The 22,559-nt window shown below is 42.8% G+C and overlaps 1 protein-coding gene across 12 annotated transcripts in view; it reads left to right on the top strand.

The window, feature by feature from the left end:
• Positions 1 to 14,583, top strand: part of ARMC8 (armadillo repeat containing 8) — a 107,492-nt gene extending 92,909 nt beyond the window's left edge. For all 12 annotated transcript variants that reach the window (XM_019542839.1, XM_019542846.1, XM_019542844.1 and 9 more), the window contains 6 exons: positions 607 to 756; positions 1,727 to 1,822; positions 4,038 to 4,133; positions 4,648 to 4,720; positions 8,153 to 8,246; positions 11,836 to 14,583. In XM_019542839.1, the coding sequence (XP_019398384.1) occupies positions 607 to 756; positions 1,727 to 1,822; positions 4,038 to 4,133; positions 4,648 to 4,720; positions 8,153 to 8,246; positions 11,836 to 11,869 (543 nt within the window). In that variant the 3' untranslated portion in view covers positions 11,870 to 14,583. The remainder of the gene's footprint in view (positions 1 to 606; positions 757 to 1,726; positions 1,823 to 4,037; positions 4,134 to 4,647; positions 4,721 to 8,152; positions 8,247 to 11,835) is intronic.
• The last annotated feature ends 7,976 nt before the right edge of the window (positions 14,584 to 22,559 follow it).

Genomic DNA, 22,559 nt, shown 5'->3' with positions numbered 1-22,559 from the left:
ATGTGCTCAACAGTATTTATTAGATTTATGTGCCACTCTGTCAAAGAAGGCTCAGGTTGGCTCACAAGAAAACCCACAAGATATAAAACAAAAACAGACTTCTCAAATGATATCTCAAAACCTTAAGACTGTACCCTACCCCAACCATAGCAGTGCCCATAACAAACTGTCATATAAGCTTGATAGTATGGTGACTTTCAACAACTAATAACTAAAGCCTAAAATTATGAAATTACATAAAATGGGTTTAATTAAGCAAGGATGCAAAGTATGAAAAGATCTTGACCCATCTGCCTGTCTACATCGGCCTATTAAGCATGATGGCTGACTGGTTCAAAGGTAAAACTAGAATGCAAACACATTGGGCAGACACGTGGAAGGATATTTTAAAAGAGGAAAAATGGGATGATCCATGGACTTTGCTGAGGATGTGTGGGGAACGTCATTCATTCCCCAGAAATGCCATCAAACTGTAGTTGCGAAGTGCCCAGGGTTACTTTATCACAGATGACTACATTGCACATGGTAATCTTTCTGTAGACTGAATGAATACCAAACTTGAAACACAAATCAATTGATCCTTTCCTGCATTTTCACATCCTTCAGAATATGGCATTTCAGGCAGAACAGAAGATCAAGTCAGACATCTTACGAGGTTTGAGTACAGAACAGTTATTTCAGTTACTCTCCGATTCAGATGTAAATGTGCTAATGAAAACTTTGGGACTGCTCAGAAATCTTCTGTCTACTCGTCCAGTAAGTAAGATCACGGATACTCTGGAAATTGTATGGGGTTTTTTTGTTTTTTTTTAAACCTGGCCCAGCAGTTTTAGGTTATATGTTGCAAATCCTCAGTGCTTATTATTCTTTCCAATGATTAAGTATGACTGACATGTCACTTTAGAAAGTAACTTGCTTCCCTTTTAAATTAATTGTTGAATATGTCTGTTTGAAAATAATGAAAGCTCCTTCACATGGTAATCCAGGAGTGAAACACAAATGCATGAATGTGGAGGTAAAGAGCAAATAATAGTGCAAATCTAGAAAAGAGAGAGACTTCTTCATATCCAGCTGGAGATGATTTTTAGGAGTTGTCTCCATGTACGTGTGCTCCAATATGGCTTTTGGGGGTGTTGGATAACATGATCAAGTCATCTCCTTGATAAACTAAGTTGGCTGAGCTTCTTAAGTCTGTCACGGAGGCAAGTTTTCCAGATCATAATTTGGTTTCTCTGTACTCTCACATCCTTTTGGAAAAGTGGACAGCAGAATTGCACATTCATTCTGTAAGTCTCACAAATTCCACATAGAGAGGAACTATCACCTGCCTGCTTCTGCTTGATATTTCCCTGTTTATATGTGTGGTGGCTGTTTAGCTGCAACATCAGAGTGTAAGCCCACCTTCTGCAGGATTTGTAAGCTCTTCAGTCTTAAGATGAAGCCCTACATGATACTAAGGAAGTCAGTGTCTGTATTCAGTGGGATTAAGCCCAAAGAGAGAGTTCCTTATTCAGTTCCCTGTGACAAATTATAGGCTAAAGGTGACAAACAAGAATATAACGAGTGTTTTCTGCCATGATAGATTCTTTTACTTTGCGCAAAGATAAGTGCTTCTAAAAATACTGATGCTTGTAATAATAATGTTTACACCAGGACTCTCCCTATTTTCATCTCTTTCATTCCTCTAGAAAAGTAATGCTAATTGTGTTAATAATTGCTTTGGCAGCACATAGACCATATAATGAGCACTCATGGAAAGCAGATCATGCAAGCAGTTACCCTCATTCTGGAAGGGGAGCACAATATAGAAGTCAAGGAACAGGTACCTTTCACTGTTTTCTGTATTGTTTTTAGTAAAATAAAAGTGTAAGGAATGGTTTAAGACCGTGCACAAACTTTGAATGGCCCCAGGGCAACAATACTATGCAAATCATGTGCTATGGGCAATCTCAGACCTTTCTTTCCATGCCAACCTCAGCTTTAAGCCTTTGTTTTCCTGTGGTGGAAAGCAGTATCTGTGGGTCTTGCAGGCATCATGTTGTCAGTAAGCCAGGGATTGAGGACCACATGTTTAAAATGTCAGCACTCCTAACGGAATTATTACTGGGTTTATCGGTAACTGGCCTTGGATGATACTGATCACCATGGTGTTGGTCAACTTAAATTCTACGAGAATGACAGTTGAGTTATGCTAACTATCAGAATGTCCATTTCTCTTCACTGTTGGGAGTTTAGATTTAGTATGCCTTTAGGTATTGTAGGAATGTTGAACTTGAACTGAGTCCAAAACTGTTTTAAAGTCCAGTGGTGAATAGGATACAGAGATGGCAGAAATGAGAACTGTGTAAAGGGATCATCATTCCCTGCTGCATAAGGCTAGGAGTGGGGGCAGATGGCTATTGGGAAGAGAGATAACATTGTGCATAGGGAAATAACATCACACACGGGGAGTCTGTTGGGTTGTTATTTCTACTACAGCTCGAGATCAGTCAATGAGAGCAGTACCAAGAAATCTAGCAGCCTCTGCTGCTGTGTCGGTAGTTGGCATCAGTACAGAAGACCATTCTGTTACGAAAAGACTTTGTGATAAGGTCAAAAAGTCTGTTTCTAATGGGAGGCTGGAGAACAAGGGTCATTGGAGGGGAGAGGCAAAGGAAGGAGCTAGCAGGAGAAGAGACATGTTAGGAAGGTGGGAAGGAGTACAAGGCTGTCTCATTTAGGGTTCGAATTGCATTGATTTTTAGCACTTTGATTGCTATGGAAGCATGTAGATGTAACTGTTGCATCATAAAAGCTGATGTGCATTCCTGAATAGCAAGTCCATTTTGCCTTTTAAAATGGCTAAAACTGGCATTTGTCCATAGCAGAAACGTCTGGTGGTGATGATGGGAGACAAGTGGCTAACTAAGTTAGCACTACATGAAAGGGTTAGTGAGGAGCACATGTGATATACGTTTTAAGGGCTGGCTCCTCAGCCATGCTGGGCATACTCATCCTGTACACATTCTCCCGTGGAAAGTTCAGCACCTCAGCTTGTTGCCACACCACACTAACTTTAAAGTTGCCCCCTCCAGTGTCCCATCCACCCTCACGCACCTCTGGTGTGATGGTGCCCTTCATTCAAGTCAGCTCAGGCTACCATGTGATCACTCTGCAGTCTGAATGTGAGCAGTGTCTGTCTGGGTGTTGCTAGTCCTCCCATGCTTTCCCACACTCACCCCTGCAGGGGCAGGCAGGTTTTCCCAGCATTCCCTAGGAAGGGGTTCATAAAGCAGTTCCTTGTACTGTGGTACTGAGAACTGCAGGCTGTGCTTCTAGAAGCTGTGGTGCTATATGAGTGAGCATGTGGACGCAGCAGCTCTAGTCTAGTTTTGCGGTGTGGCTGCTCTCATTTGAGCTAATCTAACTCAAGAGGAGTAATGCTGGGGTAGATCACTTGAGTTCACTTCAGTGAAAACATGATTAGATTGGGTGACTGTCACCTGGGCCATTTAAGATAGGTTAGATCAGAACACTAGATTGTGTACTGTGCAAAATAGCCCCTCTCCCCACACCTTCCAGACAAGGAGTGGAACCAGAGGCTATAGTTTCTAGTTTCAGATAGTGCAGAAAGAAAAACTAACTGGAGACTTTATTTTCCAGTGCTTTTATCCTTGATACAATGAGCACTACTTCTCTGCACAAGAAAATTCTCGCCCTACAGCTTGTTTAACATCTCTCTCAGCTATACAGTTAGTTCATTAAAAGATATCACCAAAAGCCTGCATATGCCTTAGACCATTGTGGCCACAACACTTCAGCCCTTCAAGGTTGAAATGAGTTTGTCTTGCTTTTTATTTTAAAATCACAATGACTTTAGAACAGCTTAGGCAAGCTGGTGGTATTGTGCCAGGAGAGCCCTTGGCCCTCTGTCTAAATTAGGTAGAAAATCTGGGTTCTGATTTAAAGAAACATTCACTGTACAATGATTGAATCTGTTGGGAAAGCTTTGATTCATAATTGTTGTTTGCCTACAGATTGCACTCTCTCTTTTGCAGACGTTATGTATCCTTGCCAACATAGCAGATGGAACAACAGCAAAAGAACTCATTATGACCAATGATGACATCTTGCAGAAAATAAAGTATTATATGGTATGTGAAATTTCTTTAAAGTGTTTGCCTTCTGTTCTTTGTAGTAATGGAGAATACAATATGCTGGCATGTTTTAAAGATATAAAATATTAGTTCTCAGTATCATACTTTTTATTGACGTGCAGAGAGAGCACCTGGGTTAGTTCAGTACAAAATTGTGGTAATGCTTACAAGCCAAATTCAGAGGAGGAGACTCCAAGAATTAACTTCCCCAAGCAATTTTACAGTTGTATTAAGGTCTAACAGATCCAAGTAATGTGATATGAAAGTCTTCAGAATCTTAGCTACACAGGAGCAGGGTATTTAATAGATGCTCCTCGTTCAGGTGGGGGTTCAATGAACACTGTATTTGGCAGCCCTTGGTTACAATGGTGTCTTTGGTTCAGATCACGGTCAAGGAAATGCCCATGATTTATTACCTTATTCATTAAAGGACGAAAGCCAAAAATGGAAAGCAGAAATGTTCTGTGAAATTTAGCTTCTGAAACTCCAAAAATTCTGTCTTTATATTTAGAGTCATTCAAATGCTAAACTTCAGCTTGCTGCCATGTTTTGCATATCTAACCTCGTCTGGAATGAAGAAGAAGGTAAGAGAAACCATCATATTTACACACATTGTCTGGGGAAGAGCACCATTATCAAACACAAATGTTATGTAGTAGTCGAGATTGTGCTATATGCTGTAAAGATACAGAGTGAGGTGGAGTCCACACTTCAGAGAACTGATGGTCAACCACAGTGCCATGGCATCCGTTCAAAGTTGGTAACATGTTAGCACTGTTAGGTGTGAAAATACCTATACATAATTTACAAGATAAATCCATAGATTTGAAATGGGAATCCATAGCTCCAAAACTATTCTGACCTGTTGCCATCTTTGCAAGTTCTTTGCATCAGAATAATTTTCTGTAGTCAAAACATTAGTCCAGGCTTTTAAGAGTTGGCATTTTCTGAAGGGTGCCTTCAGTTTAAAAAGAATGAGAACAATTGATTTAGGTGTAAAATGGAACTAGTGAGTATGATGGAAAAGAAGAGAGAGCAAGGGCGTGCTAGAAAGAGGGAACATGGAGAGTGTGATCCCAGCTGATAGCCCTACCATTAGTGATTCCTGAAGGTGAGAGGTCTGTTTTCTAAATAAATACAGCTCTCACCAAATGAAGCATAATTCAGTCATCACTGGGTGCCTGGTTTTTGTATGTGTTATAGCACAAATGAGGAGGGGTTTTGATGAATCAGTGCCATCCATGGCCTTATTATTTAAGGCAGGGTAGTCCAGCAAGTTAACCTGTAGCCCCCAGACTCCCAGTACAGCCAGCTCTCCCTACTGCTCTGGCATCTACTGCAGTCCAGGCACTGCTCCCCTTGCTACTCCAGCAGCTGCTGACACTGGAGTCTCCCGATTCCCTATCCCTTCTTTGGCTTCCACTGCCTCATCCCGTCCCTGGAGGAGGGGGCAACGGAGTGTGCAGCTGTGTGAGTCTTGGGGACGCAGGAACCCCCTGTGGCACAGCTTGGGGTGCTGGCATGGTACAGTGGGGTGGGGTACCCACAGTGCAGCGGAGAGGGTGCAGCATGGCATGTAGTGTGGTGTGTGGTCAGGGGGCCTAAAGCCTCCAGCTGCTTAGAAGTTGGACAGCCCTTGTTTAAGGTACTCCATGAATGAATAAGAGCTAGGTGAAAAGTTAGCATGAAGCCAGTTGTGGAAGAAGATGAAGTATAGTCGGAGGATGGGAATGTGGGGAGATGCTGGACTCAGTGGCAGTAAAATGCAGAGTTTGGTTTTGTCTGTGATTAAGTTGCCAACCTGGATTCAAGAAAGTGTTGGCAAAACCAGAAGATATGGAGGAATGGACCAATCGAAAACAAATTGGCAGAAAGAGATTTAGAATTTTTTGCTGTAAAGTGGGACAGCGAAACCACGTGATGAAGTAAAGTCCTCCTGAGCAGCACGCCTGAGAGGAGGCATCTGTATCATGAAAGGGCAAGGCCTTCCTCTGTAACAGGGGGGCTTGGCTCTCTATCTGCGACCTCTTGAACATATATTGACACTGTTTTATAGTAGCCAGATGCTGGCTGCTGTGGTTGTGCTGCTTTTTACCTGTGGCAGGTTAGGATGTTAGGTCTGTGTTGTGTTACGGTTAAGAGTAGTCTTAGGCAGAGTTTAGATTACGGTTTATATAGGATAATTTGGATAGGGATGATCTCCTGAGGCAGGCCTCAAGCAGGATGGGCTGGATGAGCTCTGGAGGTCCCTTCCAGCCCTACTTCTTGAGGACTATGACTCTGAGACATCCTTCAACTGCAGCTTCCTTAGGGTGCCTTAATTCTAGCATTAACTTAGCCCTGGATCACAGAAGCATAGATAATTGGGACCTCAGGAGGTCATCTAGTCCAGCCCTCTGATCAAACAGGATCATCCCACCTCAGGCTTCGTCTGCCTTGTCTTAAAAATCTCTAAAGATGGAGATTTCACAATCTCTGGGTAACCTGTGCCAGTGTTTTACTACTCACCTGCTGAGAGAGTTTATCCTAATATTTAACTTCCCTTGCTGTAACTTGAGCCCATTGTTCCTTGCTCTGTCATCTGCCACCACTGAGAACAGTCCAGCTCCATCCTCTTTGGACCCACCCTTCAGGTAGTTGAAGGCTGCTATTAAATCCCCTCTCAGTCTTCTCTTCTCTAGACTAAGCCCAGTTCCCATAGCCTCTTTTCATAAGTCATGTGCCCCAGCCCCCAAACCATTTTTTGTTACCTTCTGCTGGACTCTCCAATTTCTCCACATCCTTTCTGTAGTGGTGGGCCCAAAACTGGACACAGTACTCCAAATGTGGTTTCATTAGTGCCCAATAGAGGGGAAGAATCATTTCCCTTGATCTGGTGTTAATGCTTCTACCAGTGCAGACCACTATGCTGTTAGCTTTCTTGGCAACCAAGGTACACTGCTGGCTCATATTCAGCTTATTGTCCGTTGTAACCCCCAGGTCCTTTTCTGCAGAGCTGCTGCTTAGCCAGTTCGCCCGCAGTCTGTACCAATGCTTCTTTCTTGAGGATTGCATTAATTAGAGTGTAGCCTGCTCCCTACCACACATCCACTGACTACCTGAACTACCATCAGAACTTGCCTACCTGCAAGTTTGGGGTTGTCATCTTGGCATGGCTGCTGTCTATCTGTGACCAGAGGAGGGGGAGGATTCTTAATAAGGCTTGGAGATTTAGCCAGCAAGGGCTTACAAACAGTGCAGGGGTTTACAGGTTTGAACTGGAGGGAGTGTGGAGTCATCCAATACTGAGGAAGAGTTGTGGGAAAAGAGGATTGGGATGAGAGGAGGGTAAGTGGGAGGGAGCTGGAAGATGATGCAGCCCATGAAAATGCATGAAGGAATGAGGGATGGGGACAAATGCAAGAAATGTGGGAGGAAGACAGTATGCCTGTAGATGGGTGTAGGTAGCATACATGGGGAGAGAGGAGAGTAGCAAAGGGGTGGGTGAGCTTGACTCTGGTTGCAGTTTTCCTAGTACACTGTTCCCACCTATATCGAGAGCAGTTTCTGCAGCTTAATCTTTACTGTGTTACTTCCTCTTGGTGCTCTAGATCCCAGAGATGCCCTGTGAAACTCCTAGCATTCCCCCTGATTTCTTGTGTTAGCATGTGTTGTAGCACTTGCAGTCTATGATGCTGATTCTGGAACCATTTTCAGAGTAAACATAATGTTCGTCAAAAGCAGAGCTAGAAAGAAAGAAAACAAGACAAGCCTCTTTATGTTAAATCATCCAGGGTTTTTACCGGCTTAATTTTCTATCACTTATTGATACAAAAACGTTATAGAAGAGAAGCTGTTTGAAAAACTGCTTATAGATCAGTCAAAAGATGAGGAGACATTAGGGGCTTATTAACATAGTATTTTACTTCTACCCACAACCAGTCCCCCACCCCCAAAAAAATTAATGCCCTCCTCTTCTTTTATTTTCTATAAGTTACTTGTTTGGTGGCATTGCCAATAACAATTTCTTTTTGTAGGTTCACAGGAACGCCAAGATAAACTACGAGATATGGGAATAGTAGATATTCTACACAAATTAAGTCAGTCATCAGATCCAAATCTGTGTGACAAGTGAGTATACATGAGTCCCAAACTTAGAAGAAATCTAGGTGAATTGTTTGTTTAATTGTTTTAATCCTTTTGTGAAAGCATTTGGGTTATAGAAAATGAATCGGATGGCAATATCTCATACCCGAAGGCAGATTTTTGTGGATCTAACTTTACTATTATGTCATTGAATCCTACTGGATATAAATAGATTGCTATATCCATTCATTCATTTGAGAAAATGGGTCTTCTGATTCTTGCTGGTCATAAATTATATTTGGCAAGTCCTAAGTCAGGGACACATACTAAGATTCACCACTGTTCTCTTCCTCCCTCCCAGATGAAAATAAGCATTCATACCATCTTAGCACTGTTTAGTCCTCTGAAGTGTCTCCAGAATTCCGTGATTTTATTTTTTTAAATAACCATCAGTAACTTTTCAAGGAGCTCCACAGCTAATTGTACTGTATTATAAAAAAAAATGCATTATATTCAGCTGGTAGATTTGAAGGTGTACCTATTATCCCATCAGTAACTAGGGAGCAAGTTTAACATTTCTTCTTGCTCATCTACATCACTGATATAATTAAACCATCCAATTTTTTCCAGAATAAAAATATTGGCTCAACTCTTCTGTTTCAGTATTCCCAACTGTACCATTTAGTTACAGACCTGTATTTCTGTCTTGGTCCCAGAGGCCAAGCAAGATGCCCTGGTTTTAGTTAATGTCTGACAGGATGTCACATGGTGATGTTGATATCATACAGCTCTTCAAAAAGCACGTCAGGTTTCCAATTTCTGTTTTTTATAACGGAAACTTCCAAATCCCATATTTCCTGGAGATGGAATTTACACAATGAATTTTAAAATGCGTGCTAATGTTTTATCAATACTCACAAAAGGCAATGAGATATCCCAAGGTAACTAACAAATGCAAACAGAATAGTGGAAAACTGATAAAGGATTCGACTGATAAAGTATGGAAATATAATTAATGCCAAGTAATGCAGTGTTCTGGAAAATGGTGTAATCATTCTTTGAGATTAAAAGCTTAGCTTTTGAAGGGGATTTCACAGATTTTAATATACTTGAACTATTGCATAATATTTCAATTTAAAAATTAATAATATCCAATAAAAGTAAATTACCCATTCTTTGAGTTAAGAATGGGCTAACTGACTGATCTCAAAAAATAATTGTCTATGGAAGGTTATCTAGGAATGGAGGTGTCTCTAGTGAGGTTCATTTGTAAGATCAGGACCAGACCTAACCAGTTCAGCATGCGAGTCACTTGGTAAGCTGGGTCCACTCTCCAGTGCAGGTCTCAATGCACTTAATATATGCAAATTAAACTTTTATATATTTAACAGCAAGGCTGTGTGAGCCTGTAGAAATTGTTGGATGCACAATGCAGACCGGCATACAAATGAGGAGTATCAGACCGGTGATTTCACCTCTGTTTGGTGTTTGAGAGACAGATATTGGAATGCTTCATAGTTTTTGGGGGCCTACATTTTTACAAAAAGCATTGAAAGAATTGTAGTGGGTGCAGAGAAAGAAGCACCCAAACGATTCAAGGGAAATGCCTTACCATGCAAGATGCAGAGTTATCTTTAGTTTATCAAAAAGGTGACTGAGATTTGATTTATAATTGAAAAATACCTTCATGAGGGAAAATGCCCAGCGTCTGAATGCTTCTTAAAATAGCAGAAAATGCATAATAAGAACCAGTGGTTTGACAAAGCCAGACCTTACTGTCCCTTTATGTGGTGATTTGCTTAAAAAGGGTCAGAATATGGGGAAGAAGTAGTCTACAATGTCAAAACCTGAAGGTTCTGTAAAGGAGATGGACTAAATGAAATAAAATAAGGGTCTGTAAAAGAATGATAGGAAAACAGGCTGGGAAGAGACCTGCTAAAAGCAGAAATAGTTTCAATTTAAGCCATCCCATACGCAGGCTGATCTAATTGCCCTGAAAAACATCTAGTGACAGATTCCACAGCCTCTCCAGGGGATCTGGCCCAGTGTTTAAACACTTGCATTGTTAGAAAGTTCTTCCTCATATCCAGCTTTAAATCTCCCTTGTTTCAACTGTTGCAACTTGTCCCATTTTCTATTAACAGTAAAATCACCATCCTTTTTCTTTAATCAATCCTTTCTATATTTAAAGGTTATTGAATCGCTCTTAGTTTTCTCTGTTCTCAAGTAAATAACCCCAATTCTTCCAACCTTTCCTCATGCATCATGTGTTTTTGTGGTGTGTGTGGGGGGCGGGTTTTGTTGTTGGGTTTTTTTAAGATCTGTGATTCATTTTTGTTGGTTTTCTTCATGGGACTCTCTCTAATTGGTTCACATCTTTCTTAAAATGTCATGTTCAAAACTGAATATAACTCCAGTTGTGTTGACTCAAGTGACTTGCATGTGGCACTCCAGGTAGTACAAGCCTGTGTGCTGCTGGCTCTCCCCCACCATTCAAATGCTATCCCATTGTGGACTTATATTCACTTTGTGATCTGTTGTAACCCCCAGGCACTTTTCTGAAGTACTGCAGTCTAGCCAGCCATTTTCCATTTGTATTTGTGCTTTTGATGGATCCTTCCTAAAAGCAATGCTTTGCACATGTCCTTTTTGCATTTCATTCTGTTTATTTCAGATTGTTTTTTCATTTTGCCATGGTGATTTTGAATCTAAATCGCATCCTCTCAACTGCCTGCAATACGGTCCCACTTGGTATCATCCTCAGATTTAATAAATGCACACTCGGTTCCATCCAATCATTAATGGAGATACTGAAAAGCACCAGACTCAGGACAGACCCTGGGGAACACCATTTAATACTTCCTCCCAGTCTTACATTGTGCCTGTACCTTTTTCATCAACATTTCACTTGGATCCCCCTTTGCTGAGAGGTCTGTATTGATACCAGACCAGGTAAAGCACACTTTCTGCCTCTGTGGTTCTCCCCCTCTTCCTCCAGATGGGAGAATCTTACATGTGCTTTCCCAGTGCTATTCTCTGAGCCTGTCCATAGAAGACATCATCTTCTCTTTCTCCCAGTGTGCAAGCTTGATAAAATAGAAACAGGTGGATTCTTTGCTTGTTACTTTGTTTGGCAATGCACATTATCTCCATTTAGCTGGCATTCTGCATAGAATCTTGTACAGGGTAAGCTCTTGCGCAGAAATGTAGAAGTCCGTGCAAATTTTATGAGCCAACACTAAAGAACAAATCTGGAATAAATTTAAAATTTCAAAGCACAGGTGAGTAGAGGATAGTGAGATTTGTATTATGCAGTGTTCTAGGGAAAAAGCGGGGGTGAATTATTATACAGAGATGAAGAAACACAAAAACATTGATGAAAACATAAAGGAACTGTCTAAGATTGGAAGGAAGAGGAATAAAGAACACAAGACTTGTATGGACATTGGTTTGGATTCAGGGAACACTGTTGCTGGAAGATAAATATCTGTCGTTCGGTATGCATATTTTGGGGGCTTGGATGCATCTTTAAATGTTAGTCTGCTGCTTGATTAGTTAGATTTATTAATAAAGTGAACAAGAAAGAAATATTAAAGTCCAAACCCAGTTACTAATAGAATATCTGTAATTTCAGGGCGAAGACAGCACTCCAGCAGTATCTTGCATGATCAAAGATGAAGTGAATCTTTGGACACCCCTCACATCTATTTAAGGAATAACAGGAAATAGCCTCACCTGATTCCTTATATTTGCACAAGTCACCTTGGGCTGCATTTTTCTCAGGTGCAGGGAGCTGCTTTGCAGAAACAATTTAGATGATCAGGTCTCCAGTGCACTTGAGAACTTTCTTGAGGTAGTTCCTTTACTCAGAGGACTATTGTGAGTTGGTTTTTTGGTTTTTTTTTTTTGGTTTAGTTTGTTCATTTTTTTTTCTGAGCTACCTGGACTCTCAAATGGAACAATCAATCATTTTCCTTTGGGCCTACGATTTTCTGCTTTTGCTGCAGCCTGCGTGTGTGTGTGGGTGGGTGTGTGGTTGTGTGTGCGTCTGTGTGTGGGTGTGATACCTCAGAATTTTGTTTTCATTTCTTTGTGTGAAAATCTTTTTCTACAGATTTTCAAGGGTTAACCATTGTTTGCTGTATGAATACTTTAACAAATTATATACAGTTTGAATGAAATGTTATTTAAAAAAGACAAACTGTTGTATCCCATAAAGTTTATTTTGAATTTTGAACAGATGAATGTTTTTAAGTAAAATATATGCATTTCTGAACCTCAGCTTAACTAACATTATACTTCCTTTTTTTTAAAGAGGATAGTAGAGAGAAACAATAGCCCCAAGTAACAGGCAGCACGTTTCGTGCTATGAGAGAAATATGAGAGCTAGCATCTTACTGCCATATCTGGTCAGCTGGTACTGATGTCTTGTTCAGCTCTATAGAATGGGTCGGCAGGATTGCTTTGCATTTCCTTGCATTTTTAGGAGACAAGGTTGGACTTGCTCACATGTTGTAGGACTGTTGTATTGACCTTCTGCCAAAAAGACACAGATAGCTGCAGTATCAACACTTGGAGGAATCAGCCTATGGCTGTGAAATCCAAGGTCTCTTTCAGTTCATTTCTAAAGGATTGGCTTGTCTTAATGACAAGGAATACCAGGTGATTACCATGATCAAGACAGAGGAAAGAGGTAGCACATTGCAAGAACTGGATATTCAAGAGCCCAAGAGGAATCTGGCATGTTATGGTTAAGAGACTTGCTTTATCATAACATCCTGTACCTCCAGATAACATTACCAGGAAGTATATGATCAGTCACTGAAGCTATTTGGACATAGTAGGTTGGGGGGATGGAATCCTTATTAAAACTCTTTCTCGGTGATATTGCTACAGTAATGGCACTAGAGATAACCCTAGGAATTCCGATTCATACACAGGGATAATATATGCCAGGCTTTACTGCATTTAAAGGAGCAGATTATTAAAACCTGCTCTTTGTTTAAATTGCTGAAATAGTGCACGTAATTGTGAAGAAAAATTGTACCTGCAAATATTTGCACCCACACAATTATGGGCACAAAAAAATGGAAACCCTTTCAGGTCAGACTGTAAATCAGATCTAAAGCTTGATCCAGCTAAGATTTGGGAAGTCAAATGTATGCAGAAAGAAGTGAGTACGGCAAGAAGCAGTCCCTAACAGCAGCTAAGGGTTGTTGCTTTCTTCCTCAAATATGCCTTCCATCTACTTTTTAGTTTTCAGTTTAGGATACAATTTCAGTGGAGGAAGAAATCCCCAAGCACTGTCTACCTGCCACTAACAGGCAAAACTGAAGACTGTAACTCTAACTCTGTCTTCAAAAGGAACATAAATACACTCCATCAGAAGTTTGAGCATCGGATAAACTCCTGCAAGAGGTCAGGTCTGTAACTTCACTAATCAAATGATTCAGCCCTTTTATTTCTAGTCATTGATGGTCAAATTGTGATTGCCTTACTCATGTGAGTAGCCCCATTAGTTTTGAGGGAGCTATTTGTGTGAGAAAAGGTGACCATGCTTTGTCCTAGTGTTTGAATGTGTTATGTACTGGAGAACTGTTACCATTTGGATGCAAAAGCAAATGCAATTTTATATAAGTTTAATGTAAACTTTTTCCACTCTGAAAGTCAAATAAAAGTGAGCACCTGACACTTTTTTTTTTTTCCAGTTCATGTATGGAAATCAGTGATTAGCCATTTCTTAATAGCATTTTTACAAGCTTGTTGGTAACAGACTTCCAGGTCTGTGCAGAGAGAAAAGTACAAATATGTGAGAGAACCTGATACTAAATATTTAGTACCTCTGAAATAGAGCCTTATTTAATAAACCATAGCTTTGGGAGCAGTCCATAAGAATTCTTCCATGGCTAAGCATTGTAAATATAGAACTACATACTTGAGATCAGTTTTAAAAGGAGCCCGAGCCTGGCCTCTGAATTTGCACTCCTGATAATTTGTGCACAGACTTCTGGGTGCTCATGTTCTTGCCCCCTCCCCTTTTCTAAAAGCAATTTTGAATTCAAATGTACAATAATCTGGGTACATAAAAACAGGTGCAAGTTTAGTTGTGCATGTTTAACTTTTGTTTTGTTTCTTCCTCCTTTTTCTTTAAGTGGGGCCCTTGAAGGTACCAGAAAAATAAAAATAAAAAATAAATGCTCAGACAATCTGGATACTTCATGGAAAAAGGCAGCGTTTTCCAAATTTCAAGTTGATAGGCCAAATGGCCAGTGGAATAACATTTTTACACTCAGTTAAGCTTTGTGAATACTTTTGGATGTTGCTAGAGGTATGTACAAATAGAAAAAATAAATACTGTAAATAAAAAAGTACTTTACCAGAACACTTAGCCTTTACTGAACTGTCTGAAGAAACAAGTTTTGAAAATCCTGAGTCTTGATTATTTTCTGTTTTTCAGATATGTAGATTTTAGTCTGAGATTTTGTGTAGCAGGGGAAGACAGTAGAAAGCCCTGCGTACAGGTTAGCCAAACCCTGCTTGGCTTTACTTGGGTCCTGAGGTCCACTAAGGTCTGGGGCTTCGTGCAAGGGATGTTTTTACAAGTCTATGTAAGTGAAGGATTAATCCGATTGGAGACCCCCTCCACTCAGGTTATGATTTTCAAATCTTACAGGGGGGCTCTCGTCTCTTATGGGGGTGGGGGTCAGCTACCCAGAGCTCCCCATAATTCACACCCTGAGTTGGAGCTCTTTGGCATGTTGTGGGACTGAGTCTGAATAGAAAGCTTAGAACAAGATAGGGAAAGCTGATGAGCCTTATAGACAACTGAAAATCAGTAAATGGGAGGAAGCAGCAAGCAGTTGCCTGGAGTGGCTTACCACACCATGATTTTGGCTGGGACTTACTTGCAATAGCTCAGTGGTGAGCACTCTGGGGAGAGGCACCAGACTGCCCCTCTGACTCCCAACTTATAACATTCAGGGCCTGGCAGACGAGATCAGGGAAACCATTGGGAGAGGACAGTCAAAGCAGAAAAGCGGGGTAGGACTAAACACCAGGGGGCATCAGACACTAAGCCTGTTATAGTTCACAGTGCTGTTGGGTAGGTGGACTGCATTGACGCAAAATGCCGCCTCCTTCCAAATCAGGTCTATCCAGCCATCATCTCCTACAGCTTGTGGCTTTCTCTCTCCCTGTGTGCATTCTGTTCCTCAGATGGTAATATCTGCTTGTTGTGAGTGCATGAGGAAACCACTTCCTAGTCTTCCTTCTCATTCTGAGGGCTCATGAGCTGTGGAAGTGATGCACTTCAAGGATCCTTCATCCCAGGGCTGTGAAAAATACAGTGGCCAAAGAATCTGTGAGATTAGGTAGCAGACACAGCAAACAGCCTACAACAACTCCTTACTTGTCCCACTTTGGATGTTATAACAGTGGGAGCAGGTTCACAGTCACTGCTACATCATGAAACTTTTACAACTCAGCATGTCATGCAGATGTTGGCAAGGCAATGTCATGGGGGGGGACTTTAAAGGTAGTGGAGTAAGTCGAGAGAGTTCATTAAATATTTCAGTTGTTGTGTATATTTGGAAAGAAACGAGCCCATGAGGAACATGAAGGTACTTTCCAGACCATAAGCACCTCGGGGAGATCTTAGAAACTTTTCTTATAGGGAAACATATGAAAACTCTGAAGATCTGGATAAACAGCAAGAAAATATCCTTGGAGGACTGCCTAAGGTCTCTGGTCCACTGATGCCAACTTTAATATCAGGCTTTAAGAAGTTGTTCCTGTTCATTGTCTAATCATTCAAATTTTGACCTGTTTGACACCTGATTCTATGGCTTCATTCTTTTACTTTATTTTCTTTAGTTCTGAAGCATTTTCATTTTTGTCCATGTCTTGGTTTAATTATTTTTTTCCCCAGTATTTTGTTCTCTTCTGGTCCTAAGTGTTGATGGTTAGGGTCCAGTTAGGTACATGTGAGAGTGTGTTTTCTTGGTTTTTCTCTGAAGCCAATAAGGACTCAGCCAAGGGATGATTTCAGGAAGCTGGATGCTTCTAGTGGGCATTTCAACCAAGAACTCTACAAATTTTCTATGGTCACCTGCTCATATTGAAGAATCCTTGTTGCTGGAAGTGAGGGTCACCTGGAGACCTGTTTCTGTTGGATACAGAACTCTGTGTCCTGACCCCAGTAGTTCATGGGCAGATAATTAAATCTGAGAAGTAAACACCTCATTGGCAGAAGCAACATTGGCTGAGTGCACGCAGAGAACAGGTGGTGAGTTGTCCTGGATTCCATCCCAAGTTCAGGAAGAGGGCTGGGGGCTCCCAGGTCAGAGAGTGGAGAACTGAGATTCTGGACTCGCGTGATCCATTCTCAGCTCTAACAAGGTGGAGGGAATCTAGTGGTTAGTGAAGGGGACTGGTAGTCAGGATTGTGGGTTTGTGTTTCCAGCCCCCATTGAGGACTGGGGCTCAGTGTTAGCACCTGGAAACTAGTACCTGTGGCTTTGAGGTGTGTAGCTTATGGGGTGTGGGGTGGGGTAGAAGGGTGAGTCTCAGTGCTCATATAATCGTAGAGAAGTAGGGCTGGAAGGGACCTTCAGAGGTCACATCTAGTCCAAGCCTCTGCCCAAGGCTGGATTGTCCCTACCCAAACCAACCTATACAAATCCATAAACTAAACTCTACATAACACTGTTGTCAACCCTGACACAACACGGGTAACACAACCTGCCACAGCTAAAGCAAGGGAACCATGGCAGCCAACGTCCTACTGCTATGAAATGTTGTTAGTATATGCTCAAGACATCTTGGATAGAGTGCCATGCAACCCACTACAGAGGAAGGCAAAAACCTCTCACAGTCTGTACCAATCTGATCATGGGGTAAAATTCTTTCCTGTCCCCAAATATGGTGTTGGTCTGGTCTTGAGCAGAGGAGCAAGGCCCTCTAGCCAGAAGCCTCTAACTTTGGTCCCAGCAGGAGCATTAGCACAGCCTAGTCTTAGTCCCCAGCCTTGGCTGTAGCTTCTGAGGAAGACTGACACATAGCAGAAAGGCAGGGTGGAGGCAACCAGCAAAACCCAGAAGCCTGGGAAATACCCACAGTAGAACATAGGCACAGGTATGCCTAAATCATCCCTGCCAGTGGCTGTCCAGTCTCTTGAACACCTCCAGTGATGGAGAGACACCTAGGGAAGTTGCTGACTATTCCGCTGCCTCGCTGTTCTAACAGTGAAGAATTTTTTCTGGATATCCAATCTAAACTTACTTTGCTGCAGCTTCAAGCCTTTTGTTCACACCCTCCTATCTGCAGTGAGAGAAAAGGTGCTTTCCCTCTTCTTTATGGCAGCCATTAGTTACTTTATTAATTGAAGCAGTGCTTAGAGTCCATCATGACACTTTCTTGAAGGTAACATCCAACAGTGATAACGTGTTCAAAACCTAAGAGGACAGACAGACAGACAAGTAAGCGCACAAGCTGCAAATAACCAGCCAGCTACCATGAAACTGCTCATAAACAAGAGCTGTGATTCTGTAGACCAGGGGATGCACAAAGTTCTGAGAAAAGTAGAAGGTGCCACATTCCCTGTGCTGGGGCAGCATGCCATTGTTTCCTCTCTTTTCCATCAGCACTGAGTAGTAGAGCTGCTGTGAATTAAAGCAGTGTCTCCACATGTGGTGCTGCAGAGAGAAGGGGGTTTTGCGTGAGTTGTGCTTTGAAGCAGTAGTGCAAGCACCTGACAACCTGCAGCAGAATTTGCTGTTGGACATCTGTGCCAGGGCTCCCATGGTGAGTGTACAAGTCTCAGACCAATACTTTTTCCTGTTGTGGGGTGGCCCTGTGTGCTGGAGACCAGGGCATCTTGGCTATGGACACGATCAGGGGAAAAATAAAGAACCTTAAGAAATCTGGACAGGCTGTCCTAGCTTTTAATGAACAAAGCTCAGAAAGAGCAAATGCTGCAGGGGACCAACTGGAGCCTGTTAATGACCCATCTTCTTTCAGCTATAGTTTTTGTTGAAGAGAGAAGCAGAACCAATTAGCCCTTCTGTAGAACTGCTTTCTAGCAGCTAGACAAAATACTAACTGATGAATTGGAAGTAGGTAGAGATTTATTATTTACTATCACTCACGGCAAGAACTAGGGTTCACAGAATGAAATAGGTAGTAAATTTAAAACTCGCAAAAGGAAGTTCTTTTTTACACAGCCTATCATTAAAGCATGGAACTTGTTGCTACTGGATGTGGTGGACGCTGACAATTTAGCCAGATTCAAAAAGGGTTTGGAAACCTTATTGGAGAAAGGGGACGCTAGTACTATTGAGCATGGGAGTTAGGGATACAGACTCTGATTTCAGAACTTCCTAGCTGTTAAATGCTGGAGGCTGCAAGTGGGAAAGCAGCAGTGGGAAAACCCTGGTCATACCATTTGCTCTGCCTTTCAGCATCCACTTTCTACCACCATAAGACACAAGCCTGAGCAAGATGAAGCTATGGCAGGGGTGGGCAAAATATTGCCCGTGGGCTGGATCTGACCTGCAGGGACATTCTATCTGGCCCGCAGGACTCCTAAAAAAAATTTTGAACATTTATCTGCCCTTGGTTCCTATCAAAAATGAAAGGAACCAGGGGCAGTAGGACCCAGGGGACTCCTTAGCAGGCTCCTGCAACAGTCCTGCCCCACCCAGCCAGCCCCTGCAGGGGCTTCTGGCCTGGGACCACATGGCTGCCCCAGCATGGGAACCTCAGGTAAGGGGGGAGGGGTGGGGAAGGAGCCGGTGTAGGTAAAAGCGGCCCTTCCCCCACCCCATGGCCCGTGCTCCCTGCTGCAGCCTTTCGCAGCCTGCTCAAGATAGCCCCACGCAGGCACAGGCAGCCCCATGCAGGCTGCGAGCGGCTGCAGCAGAGAGCGTGGGCCACAGGGCTGGGAGGGGGCTGCTTTTCTCCTCGCTCCACGCCAGCTCCTTCCCTGCCAGCAAGCAGGAGGTCGGGGCTGTGTGCTGCCTCCCGCCTGTGCTGGGGGGCACTGGGAGTGAGTAGGCGCAGGAGCAGGGCCCACAACAGTGTTCCAGGGCCATTGCCAGTGGGGCCTAGGGCAGGGCTACAGGGTCCCAGCCGGCAGAGGCTCTATGGAGCTGGGCCAGTTCCCCCCTCTCTCTGCTGGTGCAGCCCAGCCTGGCTTCACAGACCCCTCCCAGCCTGTTCCCCGCTCTGGGCCCCACTGGTGCTGGCCCTGGGACATTGGTCCCAAGACATTGTGACATTGGTCCCAAGATGGTGACCAGGGGGTGGGGCTACCCATGTGGTCCTCGACAGCTTGCCAAAACTGGATAAGCTCTCCACCTGAAATAATTGTCTGCCCCTGAGCTGTGGTCTGACCCAGCAAATGGCAGTTCTTACATTCTACTAATGGGAACTGAAAGGGGTGTTAGATGGCTTTTGACTGAGAGTTTGCAGAACACCTGGATCTGGGTCCTAGATTTGATCTCCAAAAAGTCTGTCACCCTCATAGAAAATAGGGTTGGAAAGGACCTAAGGAGGTCATCTAGTCCAGCCTCCTGCTCAAGGCAGAATCATTGTCTAAACTATCCTAGACAACTGTTTGTCTAACCTGATCTTAAACTTCCAAGGCCAAGGATTACTCCATCTCTCTACGTTGTCTGTTCCAGTGCTTAAAGTTTTAGTGTCCTGAAGTTCAGTGAGGACAAATGCAGTCCTGCGCTTAGGATGGAATAGTTCCATGCATCAGTACAGGCTGGGAACTGACTCGCTAAGCAGTAGCTCCCCAGGAAAGGACCTGGGGGTTACAGTGGACAATAAGCTGAATATGATCCAACATTATGCCATTGTTGCCAAGAAGGCCAACAACATACTGGGCTGCATTAGCAGGAGTGTTGCCAGCAGATCAAGGGAAACAATTATTCCATTCTATTCCATACTGGTGTGAAACCAAGTCTGAAATATGGTGTCTAGTTTTGGGCCCGCTCCAACAGAAAGGATGTGGACAAATTGGAAAGAGTCTAGTGGAGACCAAGAAAAATGGCTAGATGGCTAGGAAATATGACTTGAGGAGAGGCTGAGGAAACTGGGCTTATTTAGTCTGCAGAAGAGAAGGCTGAGGTGGGATTTAATAGCAGCCTTCAACTATCTGAAGGGTGGTATCGAAGATGGAGCTGGACTGTTCTCAGTGATGGCAGATGACAGAACAAGGAGCAATGGGATCAGGTTGCAGCAAGGGAAGTTTAGGTTAGATATTAGGAAAAACTTTTTCACCCGAAGGGAGTAAAGCACTGGAACGGGTTACCCAGAGAGCTTGAGAAGTCTCCATCCTTGGAGGTTTTCAAGACCTGGCTATACAAAGTTTTGGCTGGCATGATCTGGTTGGGGCTGGTCCTGGTTTGGGCAGGGGCTTGAACTAGATGAGCTCTTGAGGTCCCTTTCAACCCTCATTTTCAATGATTCTATGTTTAATCACCCTTTCTATGGAAAAGTTCTTCCTAATGTCCAACTTTAAATTTCCCTTGTTGCCATTTAAGTCTTGTTCACTGCAGCCACAGAGAAGTTTGTCGTCATCCTCTTTAGTTACCCTTTAGGTATTTAAAAACTGTTGTCTAATCCTCTCACAGTCTTTTCCAACTAAATAATCTCAGTCCTTTCAACTTTTTCTTGTAACTCTTGTTTCCTTTTTGTGGATCTCCACTGGACTCTTTCTAACTCATCCATGTCTGTCTTGAGGTGCAGTGCCCAAAACTGGACCTGGTACTCCAGGTGAAGCCTTACTAATGCTGAATAAAATGGAAGAATCACTTTTCTTGATTTGCACATGGTGCTTCTGTTAATGCAGCTCAGTATGATTCTGACTCTTTGCAATAAGAGCACCTTTGCCTTATCTTCACACTTGGCTCATCTTCTGTAAGCCCCAAGTCCATTTCTGCTGTACTGGAGCTTAATCAGTCATTCCTCCATCTCCATTTGTGCACGTGATTTTTCTGTTCTAAGTGCAGGACTTTGCATTTGCCCTTGTTGAATGTCATTTGCTTAATTTCATACTATTTTACAGTTTATCAAGGTCAGTTTGAGTTCTAATCTTATCCTCCCAAGTTTCTGCAACGTCACCTGACTTTGTCCTCTGTAGACTTGCAAAGCATGCATTCAGTTCCATTCTCCAAATAATTAGTGAAGATATTAAACAACACTGGACCCAGGGCAGACCCTTGGTGAACACTGCTTGATACCACCTCCCAATCAGACAATGAAATGTCATTGAGATGGTGAGTGTAATGATCCAATCCAGTCATCCTTACAGTATTTTCACCTAGACTGTCAGTAGGCTAAGGAAAAACAATGTCATGAGAGTCCAATGTCAGAAGCTTTGGTAAAGTCAAGGGGTATAGGTTATAGCTGTGTTGGTCTAAGGACACAGGCAGACAAGGTTCTTTGGGTGAATCTGATATCTTTTATTAAACCAACTCAGATAGTTGGAAAAATTCTTCTTAGCAAGCTTTTGGGTATAAACCTTCTGTCAGGCTGAGGAAGTATCTGCAGTTGGTGTGTGCTACAGACACTTCCTGGGAAATGCTTCCTCAAAATGCACACACCAACTGCAGATGCTTCCTCAGGCTGATGAAGGGTATTTATACCCAAAAGCTTGCTAAGAAGAATTTTCCAACTATTTGAGTTGGTCTAGTAAAAGATACCCGATTCACCCAAAAAACCTTGTCTGCTTTGGTAAAGTCAAAGTATGTCACATCCACTGCTCTTTCCATATTGACAGAAACCTGTCCCCTTTATCCTAGAAGGAACCCGGGTCACTTATGACTTGCTTTTGCTAAAACTGTGTTGGCTGTTTCTGATCAACTTGTTATCCCTGAGTTGCTTAAAAACCAATTCCTTGATGACTGCTCCATGAACTTTCCAGGTATCGAGGTCAAACTGCCCAGTCTATAATTCCCTAGATCCTTCTCCTTCCCTCTCTTAAAGGTGGGCACTCTGCCTTTTCTCAGTCACCAGGGATCTCACCTGCCCTCCACAAGTTCTCAGAGGTAACAGCCTTTGGGTCTGCAATGACCTCATTCCTTTTTGTCAGTGGTTGGGGCTGCATCCTATCTGGCCCTGCTGCCTTGAAACCAGCCAGCTTCCTTAAGTCATTCCTGACCCGTTTTTCCTTGCACTCTGGGTAGACTGTTGCCTCCCCCATTCTGGCAGCCACCTGTGCTCCTCATCCCAGAGCTGAGCAGATTTATAAGACTGAAGTAAAAGCAGCACCAAGTACTCAGGCTCCTCTATTGTTCTAGGACCCTGGGGCAGACCCACTTCCACCCCTGCCTTTCATCCCTGGTCCACCCA

This window comes from Crocodylus porosus, unplaced genomic scaffold (genome assembly GCF_001723895.1).
Source record: "Crocodylus porosus isolate Cpor-Errol unplaced genomic scaffold, CroPor_comp1, whole genome shotgun sequence".
Classification (NCBI taxonomy): domain Eukaryota; kingdom Metazoa; phylum Chordata; order Crocodylia; family Crocodylidae; genus Crocodylus; species Crocodylus porosus.
Note: the sequence above shows the minus strand (reverse complement) of the source record. Positions and strands in the feature narration are given on the sequence as shown.